Here is a 27,320-nt window from a genome sequence, read left to right on the forward strand (position 1 = left end):
GTTGTAATAATTGTATATAACTTAATACAAACTTTAATCACTAATAACAATGATTTCAAATATATTTTATTAGCTGGAGCATCATAAGACTTTTTTAAGAACGTCTTTGATAAAACTCATAATTATTACTTTTAGTTTTACAGCTACATGGATCTATCAGTACTAAATGTACTTGCTAAAAAAAGTCACTGTTTATTAATTCTTGTAACTCTAACTCTTTTATCAATGCATTTTTAAATAATTTAGATTTATATTTTGCGAATATAATGAAGTAAACATAAAACATTGCTATTTACAACATCATAAAATTCTTTGTTATTAACTTCTACTATACTTTAATTTCCTTATACATAATTTGATAATTTTATTTTTGATCTGTTCTTATAATATTTAAAAATAATCAAAAATATAAGAATTTAGTGAAAAAATAATAATACGAAATTTAATGGTATTTTTATAGAGTATTCTATACCTTTGATTTAAACAACTAAAACAGATTTAGTTTAACAATTTATTTATTTATAACGTCCCTTTTTAACAGAACTAGTCCAAGAAATTTGTTATTTATATAAACGTATATATAATTTACAGCATAAAAAGTCGTAAATCTACTTTTCGAGTTAATTTGTTTAGATAGAAGTTTTAAAACATTACTATCTAAATGCAAAATGCGTTCCCTTAACTAAGCTTATTAAAATCAATTGAAATCTAAAAATTTCACACTAAAAACAACTATAACTAAGCGCTCTGAAGACGTTTACTAAAATAAGGTACAATTTATAGTTAGATTTGACTTAAAGACCAGACCTAAGTGACGACACAGTCACTATTTGAGCATTTTAGTTCTGATAGTCCTGCTGAGAACACGTGTCCAAGTAGCAGTCAAACAATTGCCAAGGGGCGTCAATCACCTTACTTGTGTCAAGCTTAAGGAACTTTGTTATGATAAATTTCTTGATGCCTAAATTAACAAATGAGCTTTTTGTTTGTAATACCAGCTATACTTTACTATTCAATTGTATTTATTTATTAAATATGTTGAATAACTATTGATATTTTGTATATATTTTATCTTGTTTACTTCATTTTTGTTGTGCAGATTGTTACTGATGTATGGTATGTAAAACCGTTTTTGTAAAAATATTTCAAATGTAACTTAAATTTAATTTGTTAATACGAAATAACGACATCGAGTTTTCAAGTCGGTAGAAATACAGATGGTATAAACTTTGAACTAAGTTTATTTAACGGGCAATTGTTTTAATCGGCGGCCCAATGTGGAAAAATTTGGCCCTGGAGGGCTGGAGCATTTCAATTTGATTTAACTAACGAAAATTCTCAGTTATTTAATTCATTTTATCAAATTAGTATTTCTTTATCACTTTTTTTTACTGTATCCAGTATAAATTTCAAATTTCTCGTAAGTTGTACCTACGATCATAGTTGTCAAAAGGCTAACAGTTGTTATTCCGAAAGATCACTGAAGAGAACAAACTTTACCACACTAGTTTTATAACAAAATGCTCCCTTATAAGACACAAGTAAACTATAGAGCGTAAGCAAATTTACAGTATCACCACTTTCGAAAATTGTGCATTGTAGATTTATAAATATACAAAAGTATACAATCTCCTTCAATGTGTAGTTCTCTGTAAATTTGGTTGTTACTATCAATCTTTCGTTGATTTCAAACAAAATTGTTTAATAAAAAAACAAAGGGAAACTTTATAATTCCTCTGTATTTGCAAACTATAGCTAAATTAATATAAGCATGTTACTTAGTATATTGTAATAAATTTGCTTTCTTACATGACAAAACAATACTTTTTTGTACGTGGTGCTTTAAATTTTTATGATTCAGTTTAATTCCGAAAAAAATCAGTCCTACACTCTTCATGTTCTATAATAAGGTTCAGCAACTTCAATAGTCGGTGGACCTGATATGGCAACGTTTTTTATATACATTTTTGATGTAGATGGTGCACGACTATTCAAATTCTTTATAAATATTTATAGAGCCACACCTATAAAATTAACACATGTTTAAAAATAACAAAAAACTTGTTTTAATTCTAACTAATGCCTACAAACATAATAAGCATTTCTGAAATATTATAGATGTTTAAGAGATATGGCTAATACAAGATTTGAAATTTAGTAGTTTATTTGATTATCTTTTGATATGTAATTTCATTATTTTACAATCTAGTTAATTAGACCTACAACCACTATTGTTTTTAAATAAGTATTACTTCGAAGTTGTTGTCCTTTTATCATATTTGAAGAAATTTATTTATAATGTTAAAATTAACATTTAAACCTAAGTATAAGTTGTCAACTTTTAATATAAGCTTAAAAAAATTATTATCGAAGTTAACCTGTAAAAAAAAAACATTATCTGGTAAAAAGCTTTATAAAACAACTAGCATAATAAGTTTTTGAGCTTTTTTCAAAGTATAAGGGTCGGCTATTCGACAAGTATTTTGTTATAATATCTTAAAGTGTAAGCCGAAATCTCCACACTTTATAGTAGGTATCAAAAATCTAGTGCAAGCTTCGAATATTCTGTGAAATATTCATAACACCTTTTTTGCTTTTCATTTCTAATTAAACAGAGTAAATATTTCGCGGGCCGCAGTTTACCGATTATTTTATAACATATATTTTATTATTAGTAACATTATTTTAAGTTAATTAAGGTTTAAGTCACACTAACTAAGGTTAAAAAATCAAAATATTCATTTATACTTTATAAATATTAAAACACCTTAAAAAAAAGTAGTGTAAACAAAAATAAGTTTTTTCGAGATTTAGAAACTTTTTTAACTGTAAAGTTTTTTTTATTTGTAGCTCATTATAATTTTGATTAAGTTGGGTATGCAACTCGATGACCGAGAGGTATTTTTCCGTATCCAGGTCCTTGAACCAAACAATTTTGAGCAATTTTTTTTTTGTTTAATAAACCACTACTTTTAAAGATTTATTGCGTTTTTAGTTTTCTCCAGTTCTTATTTCTTGAATTTATTTTTAAAAGTATTTTTGCTATTTTATATTGACAATAAAATAATCAGCTATAACTATTTCGTTTCTATTAATACACTTATCCTAGCAGTTGATTCTAGATGCAAATTTACCTTTCACAAAATTAAATAAAATTAAATAAGAGTTTGTTAAAGTTATCAAGATTTAGTTTTTTTTTACTATAGTGGTCTTGTTTATTTGGTTATTTGAATATTTTCTGTAAAGAGAAAGATGTAATTGTTTTAGTTGTACACTTTTTTGCATGTAAGTATACGAGGACCTGTTTTCGTTGTCATTTTTGGTAGTTTTAAATGCTAATTGTTTTACTATCAATGAGGTGTGAATTTTAAGTTTCCCAGTTACAACAACAAGCTAAATATAAAATCTAATGCAAATCTTTAGAAGCTGTTTTAAAAAAGCTGCAGAGTAAAAAAAAGAAGTCATTAAATTGAAGAAGTTATGCATTTTATAAAAAGATGAATTAAAAGTAATATTTTAGTCAAAGTGTTTGAATTTTAAGTTATAAAGTAAGTTGCTTTTTAATAATTCTTAAAAAAAGGACAAACATACATATCTTATATTAAGCTATGTACTATGATACTTAAGATGTAGTACTTATTATGATGACAGAAATGTCTTTTTCTACACAAATCCATTGACCATACTTGTGAAAACTCATTTCTTTCTTTCTTTCTTTCTTACTAAATTTAAATTTAAAAGGAATGAATAGTTTTTTATTTGAAATCTTTTGCATTTTTAGTTAGCAAGTTCTGTAAAAATCTGTTGTAGTTTATTACTTACCAATAGTTTTAGTTTGTAGTATTCTTAGTTGGCCCTTTTATTGCCACAATAAGCTAAATATAAGTTGAAAATATATAAAACTATAATAGTTTTTATACATAAAGAGTAGACTATCACTAGAATTTTTGTAAAATAAAATCTAAATTTAACAGTAGGCAGAAAAAGAAAGTTGGGAACCCTTCATGGTCAATGGACCTGGTTTTGAAATATTTTGTTAACCTTTTAACCATTCATTTATTTCTATTGTTTTGAGACAGATAAATAAAAACTATAAATACAATAGTAATATATGATTTGCAAGCAATTTCAATATTTAAAAATACTAAGAACTCTTTTTGCTGAAAATACTGACCATCAAGGTAGACTCACTATTTACTCACTTAAATTTTGTTTTAACAAAAATTAGTTTTACACTATCTGTATCTTTTAATAAAAGTACAAACTTAAAAATGTATTACACAACTTAATAGTAGTATCAAAAAGAAAAGTGTATTTATTAATGAGCTAAAAACAAGACTTTAAGTTTATTAGCATTATTTAGCATCAATAAAGTTTAAATCTATGTAGTTTTGTTATTAAAACCGAAAAGTTGAGCTATAAAAGTTAAAAATATGAGAGCTTACTCATTTGTCTGTAGAAGAAAGTTAGAAATGATGCTATAAAGTTAAATAGATAGTAGAAAGTTTGAACCATTATTGTTTTGATTATTTGTAAGATATATTATTTAGCACAATTGTAATAAAAAACAACTGCCTAGAAATTGAAATTATAAATTTTTTGGTGGTGTTCAATGGTAAAAATAATGTTTCTATTTTGTTTAAAACATTATAAGTAAGTAATTTAATACATTTTGTTCGAACAGTTTGATTAATTATTTTAAATAAATCTAAGTAGTGAATTATTTGTTGTAATCATGTTTTATATTTGAATGTTAAAAATGACCCTTAAGATATGAAAATAATTTATAATTATGTGAGTACTATTTGTTATATCTAAATAAGGACTTTTAATTAATTTCTAGGCAGTTGCTTTTAACTTAAACCTTACAAGTTATTGTTTACTAAGGGCTTATGTTGTTTAAAAAATAGTTAAACTTTCCAAAAAACGTTTTAAGACCTTGCATATAATGCAAATTGGTATACAACTATCTTAACAAAACTTAACAAATTTAAATTAAGATAACCTACTTTAGAATACTGTAATTTGAGTTGCTTTAAACTTTGACACATGGTGATTATACTATCCCTTAATCTGTGAAATTTATTATTGTTTCAAACATTTTTTAAAATCTAAGAACGTTTGAGTTTTATAAAACAATTTACCCAAAATTTGTGATTTAATTTTCTCAATCATATTGTATTACCAAAGTTAAATTCTTTTGAATAATTAACTAAGGTATATAAACCTTAATTTTGTAGAAATTTTATTTTTTTGAGTACAAATACTTTTAAAACTAGTAAATTTGTTCATACCTTTGTTCAAATATACTTAAAAAAAAAGTTATTTATACAGGGTTGCCACTTTACCTGGAAACCTTGGAATTTGACAGTTTAGGTAAAAAATACTCAGAAAAACCTGGAATTGGAGAATTTTTGAAAAAAAAACTGGAAAAAGCTGGAATTTGAACAAAAATTACTAAAAACCTGGAATTTTTTAATAATTTTTACATGTTCAGTAGTAAAATTTTGATTTGACATAAAATATCTACTAAATAGGTAAAACCTTTTTGTCATTATCAAAAATTTTTTATTAAAAAACACATTTAAAGTAGCTTTACAGTATCTTTTCAATGTTTTTATACTATAAAACACAGTTTCTTACCTAAAACTAAACTTTAAACTAAAAACATACCCAAAAATGTGTACTTTTAAAAACCTGAAAGATATTTGTAATTCCTGGAAAAATTTTTGAAAAAACAAGTGGCAACCCTGTTTATAAATATCATTCAATTTAAATCTCTTCTATATTACTTATTTGTTTAATTTAAATATCAAATGTTGTAAAATCCTCTTTTGATTTTGGATGATCAAAATCAAACAAAGTTTTAGTCATTTTACAGAAAAAAAATGGTTGTAAGTTAAGAGCTTTTGTTTATTTTTAGAAAAATAGGTGTGTATATAGTGTATTTTCAAAGCCTTTTTTTAATTTTTATACTATTCTCAAGTGTTTTAACTTTTGTTTTCAAGAAATACTTTCTAATTTTTAAAAACTTTAGTACAGAAAATGATAGTAAGAAATAATGTGAATACCCTTATGTTTATTGCCTAAGCTTTATGATAAGAAATCTAAAAAACTGAGAATCTAAGTAGTATGTGTGTTTGAATTTCTAATAGCTAGTTAAAAAACTCAAATGCAACAACTAAAAGTAACATATTAAATTTCAGTAAGCACCAAAAACATGGATGACTTGGATGATTTGTTAGATGAAATTGAAAAAAGTTTTGAAACTCCAACTAATGTAAAGAAAATGACAAAGTCTACCAAGTCAAAAATTTCAAACAAGTAATTTCTTTTTTGTACTTTTTAATCAGCCTTATTAGTAATTTTAGAGACAACTAAAGTTTAAAAAGAGAGACAAGTTTTTTTATGGAAGGTAAGATTGGCTGTTAATGAAAAACTTAAATCATGAATTATGAGTTGCTTTTTGAGTGATACTTTTTTTAGACTTTTTAGTTTCTGCCTCCCATAAACAACTTATTGAACTCTCCAACTTTGGTCCCTTTTATATTTCGAAGGTTACTTTAGATTTTGTAAAGTTATTAAAAAAGTCTTATAGCTAACATAAAAATCTACAAAATGTCATGGTCAAGATATTAAACTGTATTTTGAACGTTTCATAGGTTTCTTAAGGGAGAAGCAAACTAAATAGAAAATTTTACAGATTACTAAATTTCCTGTTTAACATTTTGTATAATCACTTAAAAACTTTATCAGACTAATCCTTAAAATAAAATAATTTTTGTAATAGTTTTCAAATTTTAGAGTTTTTTCATAAACTTTTACTTGAAATTTTATGATCATAGTTTTTTTTCTAAATATTGCAAAGTATAATTCTTGAAAATTTGAGGTTTTTAGCATTAAAAACAAAATTAAAATATTAGAAAGTTTTTTAATTTAAATAAAAGTAGTAAAAACTCGCAGTCAATTGGTTTGTATCAAAATAAAAATAAAGATATTAAAAAGATATAGAAATCTACAAATTTGTTTATTTTTTGAATTCTATTACAACTGACTTACAATTGGTTCATTCTTCTTGCTTTCAATCGAAAGCCATTTTTACCCCTTCTGGCCTCAAGTATTTTATTACTGCAAATTAATAAAAAGTACCAGAAATATATATATATTTTTATGAATAGTAAAATAATAGTTTTAGTTTTTTAATACTTTTGTACTTAAAAAAATAAGTATGTTTATTTCAGTGTTGTAAAACAAAGCTCACTAGATGATGATATAAATGAGATATTAAAGGAAACACAACCATCCAACTTTTTCAATCAATCAGTAAAACAGACTAAATTAAAAGTAAGTGTTATCATAATCATAACTTTTAGAATAATTGTTCAACCTTTTTTAAATAGTTAATACTTTTTTATATAATTTATTTAAAGTTTTAGTTGCAATAAATAATACTTAATAATAATGTAAATATTACATGAAATGTTTAATTTTACATTCTTATCTTGTTTTTAATTAACAGTATGAGATTATAGTGTTTTTTTTTTGACTTTATAGTTAACTTTTTTTTTCTATTTTTTCTTCTTATATAGAAAAATTAAAAAGATTCTTAATACTTTTGTTGACAAAAACAGTTTTGTTCCTAGCACAGGGGTTGGCAAAATGAGGGTAGAAGTCAAATATACACAACGGAAAACTTTTGCATGAAGACACTTTTGCACAAAGATGCTTTGTTTGATGGGTCACTTTTACACAAAGGGTTACTTTTGCACGAAGACACTTTTGCACCAGTTGAATTTTTTTTTTAAATTGTTTACTAGTTTTAATAAATAAATTATTTTTTTTTTATTATTTTAGTTTTTTTATTTATTTTGTTTTTACTACCACTGTCACCCCTAACCCTTACCCTAGGCCGGTGAATTAAAAAATTTCTTTTTGTTGTATTTTTTTAATCAAATTAATTTTATTTTTTAATATTTTTTATTGTTTTTTTAATTAGTAGTTATTTTTTTAAGTTTTTAATTTTACTATCACTGTTACCCCTAACCCTTACCCTTGGTCAGTAACTTTTTTTCTTATAATGTTTTTTTTTTTATTGTCGTGCAAAAATGACCTGCCCTGCAAAAGTGTCCCTTCGTGCATATTTGACCCTTTGTGCAAAAATGTCTTCGTGCATATTTGACCCGTTACCGGCTAAATGTGACCCACCAAAAAATGTTTTTGTTTGTGACATGCTTTTGAGATGTAAAGATAACATTTTTAAAGCATAAGCAAGTTCAAACTTTTTTTTAATGAAAAAATAACTTTTTTAAATTTTATTTTACTTTTAAGTAAACTGTGCTGCCTGTTTTATATTTACTTGATTACAGCTTTACTTTTAAGTATGATTATTTTTATTTAAAATAAAGTTTTTCAAAAATGTTTTTGCCTTGAAGGATTTATTTCTTTTAATTTGGCCTGTTCCTCGAAAAATGCTGCCAACCCTTGCTATAAAAATTGCAATGATTTTTACTTGAAATTTAATATTTATTTAATCTTTATATTTTAAAACTTCTTACATAAATTAAATAAAAAATTTTTAGAAACCAGTTCAACATAAAAGCACCACCTTAAAGTTCGTTTTGTTATATAGTTTTACTACTTTTTGCATTTTTTATATATTTTAACAGTGCATATATAGTTCTATTTTTGGTTTATTATTATTTCTAATACAGTAAAGTAAACATTTTAATGTGTGTATATCATACATCAGGTCTTGCATATTTGCTGCATTTATAACAATTTTCGATGAATATAGGCTTATAAGTAGTAACCTATCAGATGTTACCTTAAAAAAGATCCAGGCTGACTTAGATAATAGTTAATGCTAAATTACACATCTAGTACATTTTGCTATTTTGTTTATTACCTACTGTTAGGTTCTAGAGTTGTTATTGATATTTTGTTTATTAATTTAAACTTGATCAACTTGTTTACTGAACATTAAGTAAGGTATACTAAAGTTAATTGACTTATGAATAGATATTTTTTTTAAAGTATAAGAAATATACAAAAAAAAAAAAAAAAACAAGTAATGATAAGTCATGAAAACAATGAAGCAAAATGACTTAAAATCAATTAGTATGATTATAATGATCCAATAAAAAAATATAAATATGCAAATAAGTTAAATAAAAAAATTATAACCTATATAGCGTTCTGAAAAGTTTTATAAATGTATGAGACGTTTATAATAGGATAGGTAGCGTACGACAAACGGGTAGATTCTGGTAGTGAAAAAGAAAATTGCTACCAAAATTTTTTAAACTTGCTGATAATTTTGTAACCAGTACGTAGTAGTGCAAATCAAATAGTTATTCTATTACAGTTATTTTGAATTTTTTTTTAAGTGCAATATTTCAAAGTTTAGCGGCCCATTAAGACTTTATCTTGCGCACCATCTAAAAAGCTTTTCCATCTCTAGGTAACAAGGTAGTTTAATTACTACATTTGTATACTTTTATCAGTACACAAAACTTAAGATTTACTTTTGTTTGGTGGTTTTCTTAAAGTTTGTAATTTTTCAAGAGATTTTGCTATAGATGTATTAAATTTGTTATTTTGTTTCTAAAAAAAAGACTCAAAGCACTATCCAATTAATTTGTCCGGTAGATCACTGCGTGTAAGCAAATACATGAATTTTTATTTGTAAATAATTACAATTTTAACAAACATATAAGATGATTTTAAATACAATAAAGTTATAAAGTTACTACTGCAATATTCTTATCTATTAACACTTGTTTTTTCTAAATGCATTATACTGTTTTTGATTATTAGGTTATTATATATAATATTTTATTTTATTGAAAACATCTTCACAATGATAGATTAAATTGAGATAAATATTTCAATAGTTTTATAAATGTGTTAGTATTTTTTTTTAAATGCAAAATTAATATGCTGTAACTTATTTAATAGAACTAAAAATTTACTTTGTTTTTCAACATGTTTTATAAGAGAAATAAATCTTTATAGTTTTTTATACTAATATTTTTTAGATGCATTCAAATATACCTCGGAGGAAGTCGGTCAGACAAAGGAGCTTGCACTGTTAAACAAATAAGGTTGTTTGAAACAAGTATATTAAATATTAAATTAACAACTTTTTTACATTAAATTTACTGATTTAAACTTTTTAAATTTTATAAAATATAATTAGATAAAGTGTTAATTTCTAGTATTTGAAAATTTGTACAATGATCTTCGCTAATTTGCACATTTGAAGTTATTTCTTTAATTTTTTCTTATATCAATAAGTTTACAACGTTTGTAAATTTTACAACATAAATTTTTTGAACAATAAGAGAGTGAACATTAAAGTTACAAGGATACATGTTTGATACTCTATTTAAGATTTACTCGTATACTTATTTTAAATTGCATTTTATTTTTTAAAGTTAGGTTTGAAAAACTGCTATTTTTGGTCATACATTTTTCCTTTAAGTATTAAACGACTTGTAAAGTGATTTACCAAAATATCTTAAAAAGTTAGAAGTTTTGCTACCGTTTTAATTTTCATTTGAAAATAAAACAACAATCTAAACCAGGGTTTCGTAAACTTAGTGACCTAATTGTCAAATTTTTATGTCAAATAAAAGTTGCCACCAATTAAATGTACTTTCAGCGAAACATTTTAAATGTATTTTCATCATAAAGACTTAGTTTATTTAAAATTTTAACAACAATGTTGTATTTAAATAGTTCATTTTGTTAATCAGGTCAATGTATATTATTTTTAACTTTTTATTTTATTTAACTTAAACATATATCAGTTCATTTCTAACTTTTTTAATGTACACAAGAATATTTAACTGAAGATTTCGAAAAGGCTGAAACATTGTTTTAAGAATTCATAATGGTCCTAGGAAAACCTTTAACTGATTGTTTTTTAGTTTACACAATAAAAATCATTTCTTTTTGTATGAAACTAAAAATAGTTTTTTTCATGAGCTTATTTTTTAATGAAAATAGACTTAACGTTTTTATTTTATAGAATTTGAAAGTTTTATAAACTTTACCTCAGGAAAAGTATCAAGTAATAAGCTTGGAATTTAGATCACAATAAATCTAAGCAACTTGCCCACTTATTAAAAGTATCTCCCTCTTTTTCTTATTTACTTTTTGTTGCCAACTGGCGAACTAAGAGTGCTATTGCTTACCTTGGGAAATCATCATCTTAACTATTATTTCAAAAATATGCAAATAATAATTTAACTAGTCTTTGTTACAAAGATAAGAAAAATAATTATTTACAATCACATATCCTGTAATAAAGAACTTAAAATAATTTTTGAGTTTGTAAATTTTTTAATCCAAAAAATAATTTTCAGTAATTTTGTAATAACAAGCTTACACTTTATAATTAAAAAATATATTTATAATTTTTTAGAGACTTAAGATTAACTTAAGTACAAAGCGTCGTAGACGTTTTTTTTTATTACTTTACCCATATAAACTCAGATTTCATTTGATAGAGACTAGTTGTTTTTGTTTGAATTTTCAACATTATAAGATAAACATATAAAAGTTTTCAAGTACTTACTGCCCAGTGATATTATTTTTTTTTATAACTTAGAACTATTGAATTTTCACCCGAAAACATTAATTTTATTAGTGGCAACATTTTAAAGGAGTTACTAACTAGTTAAAAGAACTTTGTGCTTTTCTTATTAATTTTTCATCAGAACGTGCGACAATCTAAGGTGCACTTCATGCGACTTCAAGGTTCTTCAAATGGACGATAAAGTTTGGTCGAAAGACACAAACTATTTGTTCTTGCGCAACAATATGCCGGACATGCACAGATTATCCAGTAATTTGTTGTATGAGAAAGGTATTTACACTGTGTTTTGTATTTTGCTTTGAGTTTTATCCATACTTAGTGACTCTACCTCACTTATGTACTTGATATATGTAGTAATGTCACGTATTTAGACAGATATATGTCTATAAATTTATAAGTGAATTTAGAAAAACGGAAGTTGTTTTATAAATTTTTTGAGACTACATAAAAGAACTATTTAAGTTCTATAAACTTAATGCAGTTAATAATCTCTTGTTTCAAGTTTTTTATTAGTAACTCTCTGTTTGTGCTTTTTGGAAAGCAATTATAGTGTTTTTAGACAATGCTTATTTATAATTATATATTTATATATTTATCATTCACTCTTTGTTATATTTTTTCAAAAAAATATTTTTGTCTTTATCAGGGCTGCCACAACGTCAGAAAAGTCAAGAAAATCAAGAAAATTCAGGAAATCGATAAAAATGACAAAATCAGGAAAAAATGGGGGATTATGAAAAAAGTCAGGAAATTTGACAAAATTTGAAAAAAACGTCAGATATTGTCAGTTCAAATTTACAAAATTCTTTATTTTCCAAAGCCTTCAAATGGTAAAAAATTGATTAAGTATCCTTTAAAGTCAGACTAAAATTGAAAGATTTTCCTAAAAATTTACAAAGTAACTTAATTTCCAATGCCTTCATCTGGTAAAATTTAGTAAAATATCCTTTATAAAACTGCAAAAAACTTCTATTAACACATTGAACAACTACCCGACTTGAACAAGCAGCTTTTGTATGCTTTTTAGTGTTGATGATCTGTGACAAGGACACTTCCATAGTGAGACTGTGATATATACAAAAGTTTATCTTGCAGAATTTTAGAATGAAAGTGTTTTTGTTTAAGTAAATAATTAAGTTCTTTGTAATTAAGCATTAAGTTTAATATTTTATGTAACAAGTTAATGTGTATACTTAACATCCTTATAATTTTTTAAAGTTGTTTAAATTTTTAGAAATAAGTTGTATTAGAGGTATATTCTATGTTTAAGTTTACTTGTTTGTATTTTTTTGTAGATAACTAATGTTTTTAAAATAAATAAGAGTAGATTTATTTGTTACGAGTTTTAGATAAATATTTCTTATTACTAGGTATTATTACCTTCTGGGTTATTTTACTATTTTTGTGCTAAGTCTGACTATATTTTACTGATAGAGCTGTTTATTGCAATTATATCAATCATACACAAATGGTTCAAGTGATGTAATGGAAGTTGATGATTGGATTTAGCAAAAAAAAAACTATTGTTTTAACCTGTATAAAACTAAAATTGAAAGTTTTAAATAGTTTTGAAGTTTTTGATTATGTATTTTAGAAAAAGTTTAAATTAAGAGTTTGATTTGGAAAAGTCAGGAAAAATTTAATAAAAAGTCAGGAATTTTTTCTCAGCTTGATCTGTGGCAACCATGCTTTATTCACAAAAACAAGTTTCATATTTTTTAAGCTTTCTTTATTACGTAAACAAATATAGTATTTTTTGTAATAAAAAATTACAAGAAACAATTTACGTGCTAAATTATCATTTAACTGTATGCAGTTTTGGATAAAAATTAATATAAATGATGTAAATTATTTTTTTTATATCAAAATTAAAGTTCAGTTAAATGTACAGGTTACAGAGCATACGCATGTCAGTGCAGTTGGAGATCTGTCACTAAACAGCAGTTGAAATGTCATCAGTTAAAATGGGTGTGTGCTAAGCACTAAACAACAGTTGGAATGTCACCAGTTGAAATGGGTGTGAACACTGACTTAAAAACAAGCCATAATGTTAAAAGTGCAACACTGCTCTAACTATATAAAAATTTGTATACACCAGTTATTACTATATATTAAACACTTTATTTTTTAATTATATTCATTTTCACCCTTTGAAAAATTTTGTAGTATTTTCTTTAGAATAATTTGATACATCATAATTATCACTTTTTGTTGATACAAATATGTTGAAAAGTTTAACATCTGAAAATTGCAATAGAAAACACTTTTTTTGAGATTTATACGATTTATCGAGTTTTTGTATATTTTAACCACTTTTTTCTTGTAAAATTTTTTCTCGTTTAAAAAATGAAAGTATATAATATAAGCTAATTTACATGTATAAATATACCAACGTTATAAAAAAATCAAAGCTTTAGATTATTGCAAAAAAAAAAAAACTACGCTAATTTAGCGGCTAAAACCGACTATTTTAAACGTTTTAAACTTAAGTTGTTGATGTATGGATCTGTTTTAGTTTAAAAACAAGTTCAATTTATTTATAAAGATTTTTTTTAAAATTAAAAGTGGTATATAAAAAATATTAACTGAAGTTTTTACTGCACATAGGTTATTGTCAGTTTTAAATATTTCAAACAAACATTTTTAACAAACTCTAAAGTAGTTGGTTTATTTTCATAATTTCATCTAATATATTTTTCAGCTATTTAGTTGTCTAACATATACAAAACATTAAGAATTTCCTTACATTTATGTTTATAATCAAATAATCTTCTTTAAAAATGACGTTTAATATTTCATTAAAATCGGTTTATAGGTAAAATGAAAGTACTATATGGTTTTTATATAATAATATATGGCAAAGAAATGGTTTTTATATATAAAGTTCATGAAATTGTTTTTTATTTTAGAAAAATACCAGTGACTGGGATGTTAAAGCTAACAGTTTTCACTTAAACATAAATAAAAAGTATTTAAAAAACTTTTTAATTGTCTTTAAATCGCCGTAGGATTGCAATATAATTGGCTGAGTTATTAAAAATCATTGTGTATTATAACATTTAATTTAAAGATCATATCAATTTTGCAATTCGGTATTAGTTATAAAGGTGTTATATAAAATTAAATTAACAACACGTATAAATTAAGCTAAGTTAAAAAAATTTTTTTGTTAACAAAGCAAAATGTAACAAAATTGTATACATACGTTTTTATTCACAATAAAACTAATAGAGAAGTACAAAAATACATTTATTTTTAGCTAACTGTACTTGAAACTTTTTATTTTTTAGTAATTAAAACTAAAAAAACTTATGTAGTATTTTTGTTTCGGTTACTAATCAAAGAAACCTGCATAATTTTTTGTTCCTTCAGCATTGTCTATACTTTTAAGAAATTTCACCTATGAGCGACTTTTTATAACACTTAACTATAAATGTTTTACTTATAATATTTAACCCGTAATCTTATTTGAGTAATACGAAAGGCATTTTCAGTAATATGTTCAAGATTTTTTGACTGTCAAATTAAATTTTTATATTTAAATATTAAAGTAAATTGAATAAAGATGATAGGACAGTATGTCGATTTCTTTTCTCTAATAAAATCTCTAAATTCAGAAACAAGGTTTTCCAAAAATAAAGACTTAGCGCATTTTTGGTAGGAATCGGTAAAGCATTGCACAACTCTAACATCGATATCGCTTTTTATTTATTTAGAATTTACTGGTTTAAAAAATGGTTATAAATTCTTTTTTGCAAGCTTTATAGAATTTTAAAAGTTTTAATTCATCAATAGGCTAAAATATTAGCAAATCTATGATCAAATTATATGTACTCTCTTAACACGCGATTATATGAAACAGATATTGCATACCATGTCTTCATATTTGGTTCTGATGTTGACAGCAGTTAACAATCTTAAATAAAATAGAATTAAAATTTTGAAATAAAAAAACAGTTTGTAAATATGTTATCAAAATCAAGCTAATAAATGTAACAAAATTATCGTAGAATATCAACATGGCCTACTAAAAGTTAATAATAAATTTTTATATTTAGCAACAATAATTTATAAGTTTAGGTTGTGTTAGTTTGAGAAACCCATATATATCAACTTTTTTTTTAATGCTTTAAATTTAGAAAGAATTTTTTAAAATTAAGTAAATTAATAAAACTTATTTTTAGTCAGTTTTGCGTTTCTGTTTTGTTTTAAATTTGATCGTTGCAAAACAAAGATTTTTATTTGATAGATCGAATTTTCATGGTCAGTCAAATCTCTTTAATTAAATATTGAAGTCTTTTAAAATTTATAATGGGTTAAGCTACACTAATAAATTACCGATTTACTTAATTCTAAAAAAAAACATCCTCATAAGTATTAACATTAATGTATGAGTCGTACAAGCATTTAGTAATAAATAAAAAGTAGCGTACAGAAACTTACTAGTATGAGTCTTTTTATACTGGTTAAAAATTTGCAAACAATTTTAAAAGTCTTCTTTAATCTATGTTCTAAATATCTCAACTTTTTAAGACTAAAACTGTTTAGAAACATGCTTAATTTTTTATATAAACATTTGTGCTGAGCCGAAAATTTTTCTAGACCAATTACATAATTTTTTTTTGTTTAGTAGAAGTAGAGGTGGAAAAAATCAAGTCAGCGGGTAAGATTAAGCAAAAAACAAATGCGTGCTAGACTTGTTTAAAAAAAAATATTGGACATGTAACGTTAAAAGTTGGTATATTAATTTAAAAAAAAGCAAAACTGTAATAAAAATGCCATTTTCATACACTATTGTCACAGTAGTATTGTGTAAGATGTACTTATTATCAAATAAAAAGCGCATTTAAAAGTATTCGATGTAAAATAATCGATAATATTTTTACTGCACAAATTTTTTCAAGCAAAAAATAATAAACACTTTGAGGTGCGTTGCACACTTCTTATAAAGAAATATTTCTTGAGAGGAAAGTATTCAGACATTTATCCTTAAGAAAGTAAAAAAAAAACTGATGTGCTCTTTAAAAACTATCTAACCTGATAGAAATTTGCTTTGGATGACCATTATCTATGATGTAGTCTGAAATTGAGAAGAATTATATAACTTCGTTTGACATTTTTCAAGGAAAACTAAAACTTTTTATATCGAACCTTAAATAGATTTGTTTAAATAAAAAATAATTCCTAAACTGCGTTGCTTAACCTTATCATTTATTTAGCTCACAGCTTATGGCAGTTTATTTTTTGTTTAATATAATAATAATACAATAAAGCAAACTGTTTTAACTTATGTATAGTTGTACAAAATTTTTCCTATGAGTTTAAACAGCATTAGTATAAAAACATATGTTTTCTTTTAAGTATAACTTATCTTCTAAAAATCAATGAAAAAACTAATGAAGTACATAAATTGGTTGCTTTTTTTAAATAACATTAGTAAACAGTACATAATATAAGAAACACAAGGGTTCATTACAAAAAAAAAAAAATAATACAAACAAAAATAAGATAAAAATGGTATGCCAAACGATGTTAGTCTGTACAAAAACAAGTAACTAATATAGATGTTAAACTTGTAAGCTATTTATGTTTTAAGTACCAAAAAGTTTTGATTGATATTTAAACTAGTTTTAAAACTAGTTTTACTTAACTTTAAAAAGTTTGTATCAAAAACAAATTGAAAAACTGTAAATATTTAATATTAAAAGTCATAAAGCGGGATTCGGCCCGCGATTTATTTTCTTTTAAGAGTTTGTACTACAAAACTTTATTTTAAATCTGCCAACAACCTTCTACTTTAGTTGTAAGTAAAGAAGATCGGTAAATGCCTGATCGTTACGTTAAGTTGTTGAGTAGCATAACAAAATTTGTATTGTAATGCAAACTCGTCTAAAACTTTTTTCTGAAGTTCTACTATTTTATAATATACAAACATAGAGACAGTCAAGTCTTAATAACAGTTTTGTTGGAGTAAGTCTTAAAAATTAAGTCTCAAAGAATTATTTTTGATTATATGGTGTGCACAGGTTTTAGACAAGCTTTGAAACCAACTGTTACAGATAACAACTTGTTTTGAACAGCAAAATACGTAAAAAAAGTAATCGTATTACAATTAAAACTTTATTTATCTGTACAGAAATAACAAAATAATGTGGTAAGTCATACAAAAAAAAATAAGTCAATAATAAGCTGTACAGCTGCCGTAAACAGCAATTTTGTCCTATATAATCTGATTTGCAAAGCAAATAATACATTTTTTTTTTGAGAAAGGTGAAATTACGATTGAAAGAAATACGTGTAAATTATATATGATACTATTTACACAAACCACTAAAGTATTTTTGATAAAAACAACTTATGTTGCGACTTATGAGTTAAGTCTCACTTAAAACTATGTTTCAAAACAAAACTTGCTATGGTAAAATTATTGTAGATGTTTTTTCTTTGGAAACGAAAGTACACAAAATTGACAGTAGTGTACAAGCTCAACCAATACAACTGTAAAAGCTGAAATTGTTAAGTATTATGCAAAATTTATAAATTATAAAAAAAATGTATAACAAACACCTGATAAACACGAACTCTTAAGGAAAGTTAATTTACTTTTTGTTTTTTTTTTGTTTAAGATCAAAGTTGAGTTGAGCTCGTTTTTCTTACAAAACATTTAAAAAAGGAGTAGGATTATTAATTATTATTGTAGTTTATTGAACAAAAAAAATAAGACGTTCAAAATATTTGGTCCTAGGACCTGGTGCACAAAGAACCTTTAGGTTATCGAGTTGCACAACACAGATACCTTTTAACGTCTTGTTCAGGACATTACTTATATACTTTAATTAAAAACATTTTTTAAATAAGCTAATTAAAATTCAAACATATTCAAAGTTTCAAAAGTAATTAATTTTTGTACTTTACAGTCGATTAATTTTACTGAACTTTTTATTACAGTATTATTATTTTTATTAAAAAAAAACATTGATCTTTTAATTAAATAAGTTAAACACGAAACTTAATTTAAAAAATCAGTCTTAAAAATAAAAAGTATCATTATGTAAGTTTAATAAAAATAGTGTTTGCATGATAAAAAGCGTAAATGTACTTTCATAGATTTTAAATTACGTAGTAAAGAAATAGGTAAGTAAAATAAATGGAACTTTATTTTCCTTAACAATTATCAAAACTCAAAAGTTAAAAATTAGTTGTCTATTTAACTTTAATTTATGAGCTGGGTAACTAAAAGTATTTTTTGGTAATTTTTTTACATAAAGAGAGATTTTAGCGTTTTTATAAAACTTATGAAATGCTATAATACTTCTACCAAACAAAATTGCACGATAAAAAGTTGTAAACTTGTAATATTTCAACAAAAAACTTTAAAAAAGTAGAACAAAGAACTTTTTTTTTTGTTTTTATAAACTTTCACTATCATTTTTTCAATTTTTTTTTTATTTAACTGTATTTTTTTTTTAACTCAATAATAATTGAAAGTTAACTGGTTTTTATTTTTCTCTCAAAAGTTTTTTTTTTGCTAATTCATATCAATTAAGGAGTTTTATTTATGGTCCACTGCCTTGTAGTACCACACTGATCACCGATGTGACTTTCAATCCAGTTCTTGTAACTTGTGGTCCTGGTGTACACGGCCGGTTGACCGATCACACCGCACGATACCCCGTACGACACCACACCGTCCATGTACCATTTGCCGCTTTCGTGCTGACAGAAAAGACCGCCACCGCTGTCGCCCTAGAGACGAAATGTTGTAGAATTTATAAAGCTTTAATTCAAAGTTATTCAAGGGGTATGGTCATCGTTGCTATTTTTATACTATGTATTATTATATTCGTTATTTTTGTGAACTTTGTTTATTCGTTGTTCTTTTAAACTTTTTCAGCTAATGATCTTAGTTTTAGTTCTTTTTTTTTAAATCAGCAAAAGTATTAGTCTACAATTTCACCTCAAATAAAAACCATTTAAAACTAACAACAACGAGTTCCTTATTTATTAAAGTCATTATAAAAACAAACATAAACTATAAATCTAACTACAAACTGCGTAGTAAAAATAAAAAGCTTGTTTTGAAACTGACTGAGCAAGCGTCGTCTCTCCTAGTCCCACCTGCGCACAGCATTGTCTCCATCTTGTAATATCTGAACAACCTGTTGCACTCGGAAGCCGGTCTCACCGACAACTTGGCTTGCTTTAGCATGTCGTTCGTTGGTCCCAGTCCTGAACAGAGTTGTTAGGTACATGGATGAAAATGGGATTAAGATTTAGTAAAAAGTTTTTTTTTTTGTAAGTATTTTTTTTCAATTTTTTTATTGAAACAAAAAATACCTCATAGTTCATTTTTATTGTTCATGCTAAAACTGGTAAGTAGAAACACTTTAAACTAAGTTTAACACAACATGTTAACTTATTTAATAATTGAGTAACAATATCTTAACAAAGTATTAAAATTTTTTAATTCAAGATAATTATTAAGTGAATATTTATTTGAACATAAGTTAAAAACTTCTTTCTTTTTTCATGGCTAAAAAAATTGAAATTAGTCTTATTCTTAATTGTACTAGTTAAACTTAATAATATTGCTATAATTTTTAAATAAAAAATATTTTGAAGGGATTTTAAAAAGTTTGAAAACTAAAACCAACTAAAAGTTTCTCCCCATCCAACCACGTAGCAACTCGTTCCTAGTTGAGGTCCCCATGGGGTGTAAGAACCAACTGTGACGAAACTGGGAGGCAAACACGCGGGTCTGACGTAATCTGACATTTTTATGACGTCATACGTTTCAAGCAACGCTATGTCATGGTACTTTGTTTGTAGGGCGAAATCGGGGTGAATTACTATTTTTTTCAAAATAAGTTTCTGAAAAGGCACTTTTTTAATTTTTGTCAAAGATTTTTAACTTTTTATAAAGTTAAAATAAACTACCTTTGAAAAATAATCATTTGTTTTTGTCGATTTTAAGTATTTTCCCACCCATACCTGGTAGTTGTCAACGTTTGTACTGTGAAAATTTATTTAGCCCCACTTTAGTGTATAAACCTGATTGCTTTATATTTATTAGGTTTAAATAGTTTCTATTTCAAACATAGAAATTTGACTCTAACATTTTTGAAATAAAAATATATATCTTTTCTAGTAGGAAGCAATTTACTTTATAAAAATAATTTTTAAACTGCACTAAAATCTATAATATAAACTATGCTTCTATAAGTTTTGATAGTTTCTATTACAAATATACTATTTTAACTTTACTTTTTTTAGTAGAAACGTATTTTTGTTATAGAAAACAACTGACTTCATAAAGTAGCCGTTTTTAGTTTCGAAACAGTGCGCGGCAGACACAATCCACCTGTCGCAAACCACCGTTCCGCTGCACTTCAACTTGAATGTTCCCCTCTCTCGTTCGTGTATCTGCACCGACCACGGCCAAGATCCTTTGATCGACCTTTCTCCGCCTTGTTTAACGATTAAAGTTACTATGGAGTAAAATGTTCATGTTATCAAACACTTAAGTTCATTATTTACAAAAACTTAAGTTTTATTAATTTAAATTAAATATAGAATTGTCCTGGACAAGACGTTATAAGGTAGCCGTGGTGTGCGACTCGACAGTCAAAAGGTTTTTTCGTGCACCAGGTCCTAGGACCAAATATTTTGAGAGCTTTTTTTGTCGTTCAGTAAACTATAGTATAAAATGAAAAAAGTTTTTTTGCGGACTCAACAAATATGCAAATCAGACTTATCTTTAAGTATACCAGCCTAGACAACACTAGTTCATTTGATTTCAATAGGAAATATTTTTTTATGAAAAATAGTTTTATGCATAAATTTTTTCTGTTACTTCCTTGTTTTCCTTTATTAAAAAAATAGTGTTCAAAAAATTAACTTTAAAAAATTATAAAAAAATATTTTATTGAACAATGGCGTAAAAAATATCAGCTATGCTGTAGGTAGCCGAAATAACTACTAGTTGAATAACTACGTAAACATTTTAAATGTATTTACCTACAATTCTTATGTTTGGTTTGTAGTATTGCTCTCCACACGTTGTTTTCATATTTCTTCCTCTGTCTGTAGTTTGTTAAATTAGTGCATAACACAAAAGTTTTAAAAATACACAATTATGAAAAGTCCTACTTAGATTTGTAATGTTTCGAAAATTTCAAATATTTTAAATGATTCAAAGCTAGCACTGTTTTGTAAAATATAAATAAACATAAATAACTTAAAACGTATTAACAGCTAAATGCTTTGATTATGCAAAACAATCAAATAGTTGTCGAAGTTTTCTTACAAGTAATAAAAACAAATCTGAATGCTTTTTTTGCTTGGTATGTTTTAACTTTTAAAATGATTAATAAGCACGATAAATTTGCTTTAGACTACATTTTAAAATTAATTAATTTCTAAAGTATCTAAAATATGAATAAAATTCAAAGAAACTAAAAAATTCGAAACATGTAACTAAAGTTGTAGTTTTTAAAAAATAAATTTAAGGCAAAAATGTATAAAAGTTTATCGAACAAATAAAACTATACTATTTATTTTTCAAATAGGTTATTTGAGGTGTATTTAATTTAATTATGTATTTTTGATTTAGCCTGTATAATTGCTTAGTAGTATCATAATGGTTAAATATTTATACTTCAGATGATCAACTTCAATTTAATATTTTTGCTGTTTTGAAATACTTTACCGGGAAGAACAGTGATTGCAAAAACGTGAACAAAAAAAAGTTAAAGAAATACTAAAGATTAACTTTTAGAAGTCAAGTTAAAGAAAAATTTTCCAGTTCGTTCCTGAAACTTATACTACAGTAAATGATAAACAAGTAAATAGTTTCATTTATAAAAAAACTGATGGTTGCAGTCAGCATAGTTTAAAGGTTAAATAAAGTGATGATTTACTAATTTATTAATATTTGACAAGGTCAAAACTTTTCCTACTGTAAATTGGTAATAAGTAGAATAATTAATTTGCACATTTATTAATAATTAAGTTTAAACCAAAAAAAAATTGTATGTAAAACATTTAATTAGATTTAAGTTTAAGCCACAAGTATATTTAGGATCCTTGTCCAGCACTAAAACTATAAAGCTATAAATTAACTTATTCTAAACAAGTTGTAGATGGGTTGTGCAAAAAAAACTTGCTTTTGATCTTGAAAGTTTATCAACTGATTTCAGCTATAAATTAAGACGCATCCTAACATTATTTTAATTCAACATAAACTATATGACTAACAAATATTGTTTTCTTATATAACTTTGATTTATCTCAATTTTAAGCTGGAGCTTCTATAAAAACATAAAAACAGCAAGTAAACGTTACTGTTCAAGTTTTAATATACATTGTTGTGTGTTTGCGAAAAAGATACCAAACACTTACTTCTTGATATATCTTTGTCTTTAGTCACTGGTGTCTTTGTAACACTGCAGCTAGAAACACAAGTTCCGTCTTCTATTTTGAACCTGGTATTTCCATCACAAATACAACCCGACTCACACGCGGTGCCGTAACGCTTCAGGCACTTGGAAAGAACTTGTCCCGATGTCGTGTCGCAGTAGAGCTGGCAAAAAGGTACACAAGACACAAACTTCCCTTTCTCACAAAAGCCTGTTATGTTTGGTTTTAGTTATATACTTAGTTGAGAAAACTTACTAAACATAAAATGAAACGCTGTGTATTGAACTTTAAAATAAAAACATTAAATTTATATTAATTAAGACTTCCCTGCTTACACTTTATTTAAAAAATTTTTATACCTATTTGAAGTTTTATTAATATACTATACTACTAATATTTGTTAGTTAACCTGTCCTTTTAAAACCATTATAAATATTTTAAGCACTAATATATATTTTTAGTATATTGTTTAAGGGTAAGAGTCAAATATGCCTAAAGGGACACTTTTGCACAAGACACTTTTGCACGGATTATTTTTTTTATTTTTTTATAAAATCAATTTTTTTATTTTTTTCTATTTTTACTATTACTGTTACTCCTAACCCTTACTCTCGGTCAGTAACTTTTTTTTATAGTTTTTTTTTATTAGTAATTATTATTTGTTTTTTATTTTTTATTATACTATCACTGTTACCCCTAATCCTTACCGTCGCTCGATAACTCTTGTTTTTGTTTTATTTGATAATGTTTTTTATGTTTTACTCTCGTGCAAAAATGACCCTTCGTGCAAAAGTGACCATTCGTGCATATTTGATCCTTCGTGAAAAATTGTCTTCGTGCATATTTGAGCCGTCCTTGTAGTTTAAATATACTATTTTGAAATGTCTACATACTTTGTAAAAGTAAAAAGTATGTAAAAAATAACTTTTTATCACTTAAGAATCTTGTATATAAACCTTTGGAAAATCGTAAAACTAAACTATTTACTTTTTTTTAGTTTATTTAAAAAATAAAAAGAAAGTTGTAATTAAAAATACCTAAGATGACTTTTATTAAATTTCTCAAGAGGAAATAAGTTTTTAGTTTTTTAATTACAAAACTCATACTTTAGTTTTACTTTGTCGCTCCTTAACCAGATAAACCAAAAAAAAAACAAATATTTGTTTTATACAATTCACCTGTGCTAGGTTTAACAGTAGTCGTCGGTGCAAGTGTAGTGGTTTTAATATTTTGCGCGGGTGACCTGAAGTCGCACGACGGAATGCACTTTCCCCTCTCAGTTTTGAACCTCGCGCTGTCGTCGCAAACGCAACCCGGCTTGCACCCTATAGCTGCCGTCTTCACGCAGATCGGAAACACTTGGCTGGATTTTGTGTCGCAGTACAGCTGGCAGTAGGGCACGCAGGGCACGTACTTCCTGCCTTGCCCGCAAAGTCTTTGGTTGAGACTTTCTACTGAAACAATAAACATGAACAGAAATGAAGCTTGATATTAAAAAAAAAAAAAAAGTTTTGCTAAAGCTTGTTATTTTTTACTAAAAAAAGATTATAATATTAAGATAGCTTAACAAGAAACCATGCAACTATTACTTTTAATGACATACATTTAAAATCTTAAGTTTTTTAATTTTTAGTTAATTATAATTTGTGTTATACTTTGTAATTTTCAAAACATACACTTTAATAACTTAAAACTTCAAATTTCATTTTACTTTTTATACATACAACATGCAAATAGCATTCTTTGTAATCTAAAATACCTTTTTTAGCAGCAAGATCTGTTTCAGAATTTCCCTCGCTTAAACTTGCTGCCCTGGTCGTTGTGCGCACTGTAGTCGGTGTTAAACTGTTTTGTACCGCTGTGACACCACATTCGCTTCTGCTGATACACCTCAAACCCTTGCGCAGGGGCCGGTCTTTGGGGCAGGCGCAACCGACCCTGCACGAGGTGGCGACGCAGTTTAAGTCCCTCACTATCGTGTTTGCAATGCAGCTCTCCTGGCACACAGGGATGCAGTAACCTTTGACGAGGTCGCCCATGCAGTACACGCTGTTGTAATCTGTGGAAATTTATGATTTTTTAAAACCACTTTTGTGTTAGTTAACTTGTAATGTTGTTACTTTTACTCGACACTTCTTTACTGGACAGCCTTTTGTTATAAAACCTTTAGTTTCATGAGTTATATTTTTATTGCATGCACAAAACATTGCTAATAAAGTTAATCTTGTTATTAATAAAACTTAGTAAATATGATTTTTAAACAATCATACTAACTAAATTTTAAACATTTAATAATGTGTCATTTTTACTCTTATAAGTTTTTCAAGTATAAAATATTTTAATTGTTTTTTTTTTTAAGTACCAAACATGGCTTAATCGAATTAAAAATGCTACAAATTCAGAATACAAACAATAAACATGACAATGTGTTATAAATTTAGTAACTATTTTTTTAATGGTATAGCTAGTATAAAATAAAGCAAATTTACATTATACAGCCACATCTTTAAACTTTGCTTAGTTAGTTTTAAAAAAACTTGTAAAATGTACTGTATTAGGTTTAAATAAATGTATTTAGCATGCTTTAAAAATTTCACATGAAGTAAAAAGTAAGAACGAGCTTACAAAAGGTATTTTTACATGAATTATCAAAAAATTGAAAGTTTAATAGAAATTATATTTGTAAACCTGAACAGGTTAAATCCAATTCATATACTATAATCTGTATACAATTTAAAAATCAAGTGTCAATATAAATATTAGTAATCAGTATTTATTGTTATGCATTAAATAATGAAAGTACATGAAAAAAGCAAGTTCTTTTAAACTATATATTTGACACTGTTTTGCCACATTTTAGACAGCATACAAATGCCACATAATTTTATTTTTGGTTTTGCTTTTTTTTTAATTTAAAGATCAAAACATTTACCGCAAACTTAAAGGTTTTATAAGACGCGTATAGCTATTATATAATAACTTTTTCTAATTGTATAGAAAACCTGCTTTTCTGAAATAACAAAACATTGTGTTCTACTTTTGCATGTAATAAATATTTTGTAAGTTTTTACAAATTTAATAAAAGTTAATTGTATAATAAAGCTAACATCTTAATGATATTTTAATGTTCTGCTGACAATTTTCTCCAGAACATGTAGATTTTGGTCGATATACTGAAGATCTGCTAGATATTGATATTATTATAAAAAAAAATAGTAGAATACTTTTGAAAACATTAGTTTAAAATTTGAAAAATAATACTTAACATATAATAACAAAAACAAATAAAAACAGATAATTTATAAATAAAATACTTACTAACGTAATCCATCGTCGCCATTTGATTGTAAAAAATTATTTATAAAAATAACACACCATATCAAAACTATTTTGAACATACTTTTGCTAAACCTGGAAAAAATTAGTTGTTTTGATAAAATTAGTTTTAAAAAGATAATAAAGTATACAAAAAATAAACAAAAAACCATAATATAGAACTACCAAATATACTTCTACAAAATGTTATACTGTGAAACAAAGGTGTTTACCATCTAAGGTATTTTAATAAAATAAATCATTTTTAGCGAACATGATACTATAACTATGAAAAACGATAATCAAATTGTGTGAATTTTGAAAAAAAAAGCTTGCGTATTACAATGAACCCTACGGCTGTTTAAGCTAAAGTATAGTATTGGATACAAGCAAACGCAAATAAGCTACAGTTGCAATTATTGCCCAGTAAAACTTGTTAAGATGTTTCTGAGTAAAAATTGCTAGTAAGTTTAAATGCAATTTAAAGTTTTATTTTAGAGCTTTAAAAGTTTGTTTTCCTGTCTACATTTATCTTAGTGATTTATTTGTTGTTAACTGAAATTATAAAAGTAATTACTTATTTTTGAACTTTTAAGTACAACAATATTTCTAAACTTGTGAACGTTTAATATTGTAATAAAACTCATATCAACCAAGACTGTTGTTGTGAAACCTAATTTTTGTACAAAGAAGATAAAATTAAAACATAGACGTTTTTTATTTTAATTTACTTGAGCTATAAAAATGCTTATTTTTTACATCTTTTAAATCTAATTATTGATTTAGTTAATTTTCATTTAAATCAACTCATTACTCAATAAATTGAGCAGTTTTTTTTTAGTGAACATGCATAGTTTTAAAAACATTTTTTAAAGTTGTTAAACACCGTCATTAAATGTAACTTATTTTAGGCGTGTTAAACCAATGAATTAAAAAAAATCTTAAAAAGTGTTGTTCGTGGTATATGTCAATCAAATTACTTCAA

General features: G+C 25.4%; 2 protein-coding genes across 2 annotated transcripts; one reads left to right on the top strand and one right to left on the bottom strand.

Annotated features, from left to right (window-relative positions):
- The first annotated feature begins 3,411 nt into the window (after positions 1-3,411).
- LOC145835918 (cilia- and flagella-associated protein 418-like) lies at positions 3,412-13,999 on the top strand. The gene is made up of 7 exons (XM_082943675.1): positions 3,412-3,548; positions 6,207-6,324; positions 7,242-7,344; positions 8,580-8,611; positions 10,038-10,103; positions 11,724-11,872; positions 13,494-13,999. Exons 2-7 carry the CDS (start codon positions 6,221-6,223, stop codon positions 13,586-13,588), a joined length of 549 nt encoding a protein of 182 aa, XP_082799801.1. The 5' UTR covers positions 3,412-3,548; positions 6,207-6,220; the 3' UTR covers positions 13,589-13,999.
- A 5,021-nt stretch (positions 14,000-19,020) lies between these two features.
- Positions 19,021-26,427, bottom strand: LOC145836038 (uncharacterized). The gene is made up of 11 exons (XM_082943826.1): positions 26,339-26,427; positions 26,128-26,204; positions 24,780-25,079; positions 24,199-24,474; positions 23,003-23,230; positions 21,620-21,685; positions 20,910-21,069; positions 20,540-20,615; positions 20,257-20,473; positions 19,692-19,831; positions 19,021-19,348 (listed from the first exon to the last, which is right to left on the bottom strand). The coding sequence occupies exons 1-11, from the start codon at positions 26,416-26,418 to the stop codon at positions 19,145-19,147; spliced, it is 1,824 nt and encodes a 607-aa protein (XP_082799952.1). The 5' UTR covers positions 26,419-26,427; the 3' UTR covers positions 19,021-19,144.
- Between the last annotated feature and the right edge of the window lie 893 nt (positions 26,428-27,320).

This window comes from Thalia democratica, chromosome 5 (assembly GCF_965202585.1).
Source record: "Thalia democratica chromosome 5, ktThaDemo2.hap1.1, whole genome shotgun sequence".
Classification (NCBI taxonomy): Eukaryota; Metazoa; Chordata; class Thaliacea; order Salpida; family Salpidae; genus Thalia; species Thalia democratica.

What these genes read in the sequence shown, in the direction of transcription:
- LOC145835918 (XM_082943675.1), top strand. Translation starts at nt 6,221, where the DNA reads ATGGATGACTTGGATGATTTGTTAGATGAAATTGAAAAAAGTTTTGAA. An exon ending in AAGTCAAAAATTTCAAACAA is followed by an intron (nt 6,325 to 7,241) that starts GTAATTTCTTTT and finishes TGTTTATTTCAG; the next exon opens with TGTTGTAAAACAAAGCTCAC. An exon ending in TAATTTGTTGTATGAGAAAG is followed by an intron (nt 11,873 to 13,493) that starts GTATTTACACTG and finishes TTAAATGTACAG; the next exon opens with GTTACAGAGCATACGCATGT.
- LOC145836038 (XM_082943826.1), bottom strand. Translation starts at nt 26,418, where the DNA reads ATGTTCAAAATAGTTTTGATATGGTGTGTTATTTTTATAAATAATTTT. An exon ending in AGATCTTGCTGCTAAAAAAG is followed by an intron (nt 24,475 to 24,779) that starts GTATTTTAGATT and finishes TTATTGTTTCAG; the next exon opens with TAGAAAGTCTCAACCAAAGA. An exon ending in AGACAAAGATATATCAAGAA is followed by an intron (nt 21,686 to 23,002) that starts GTAAGTGTTTGG and finishes AACAAACTACAG; the next exon opens with ACAGAGGAAGAAATATGAAA.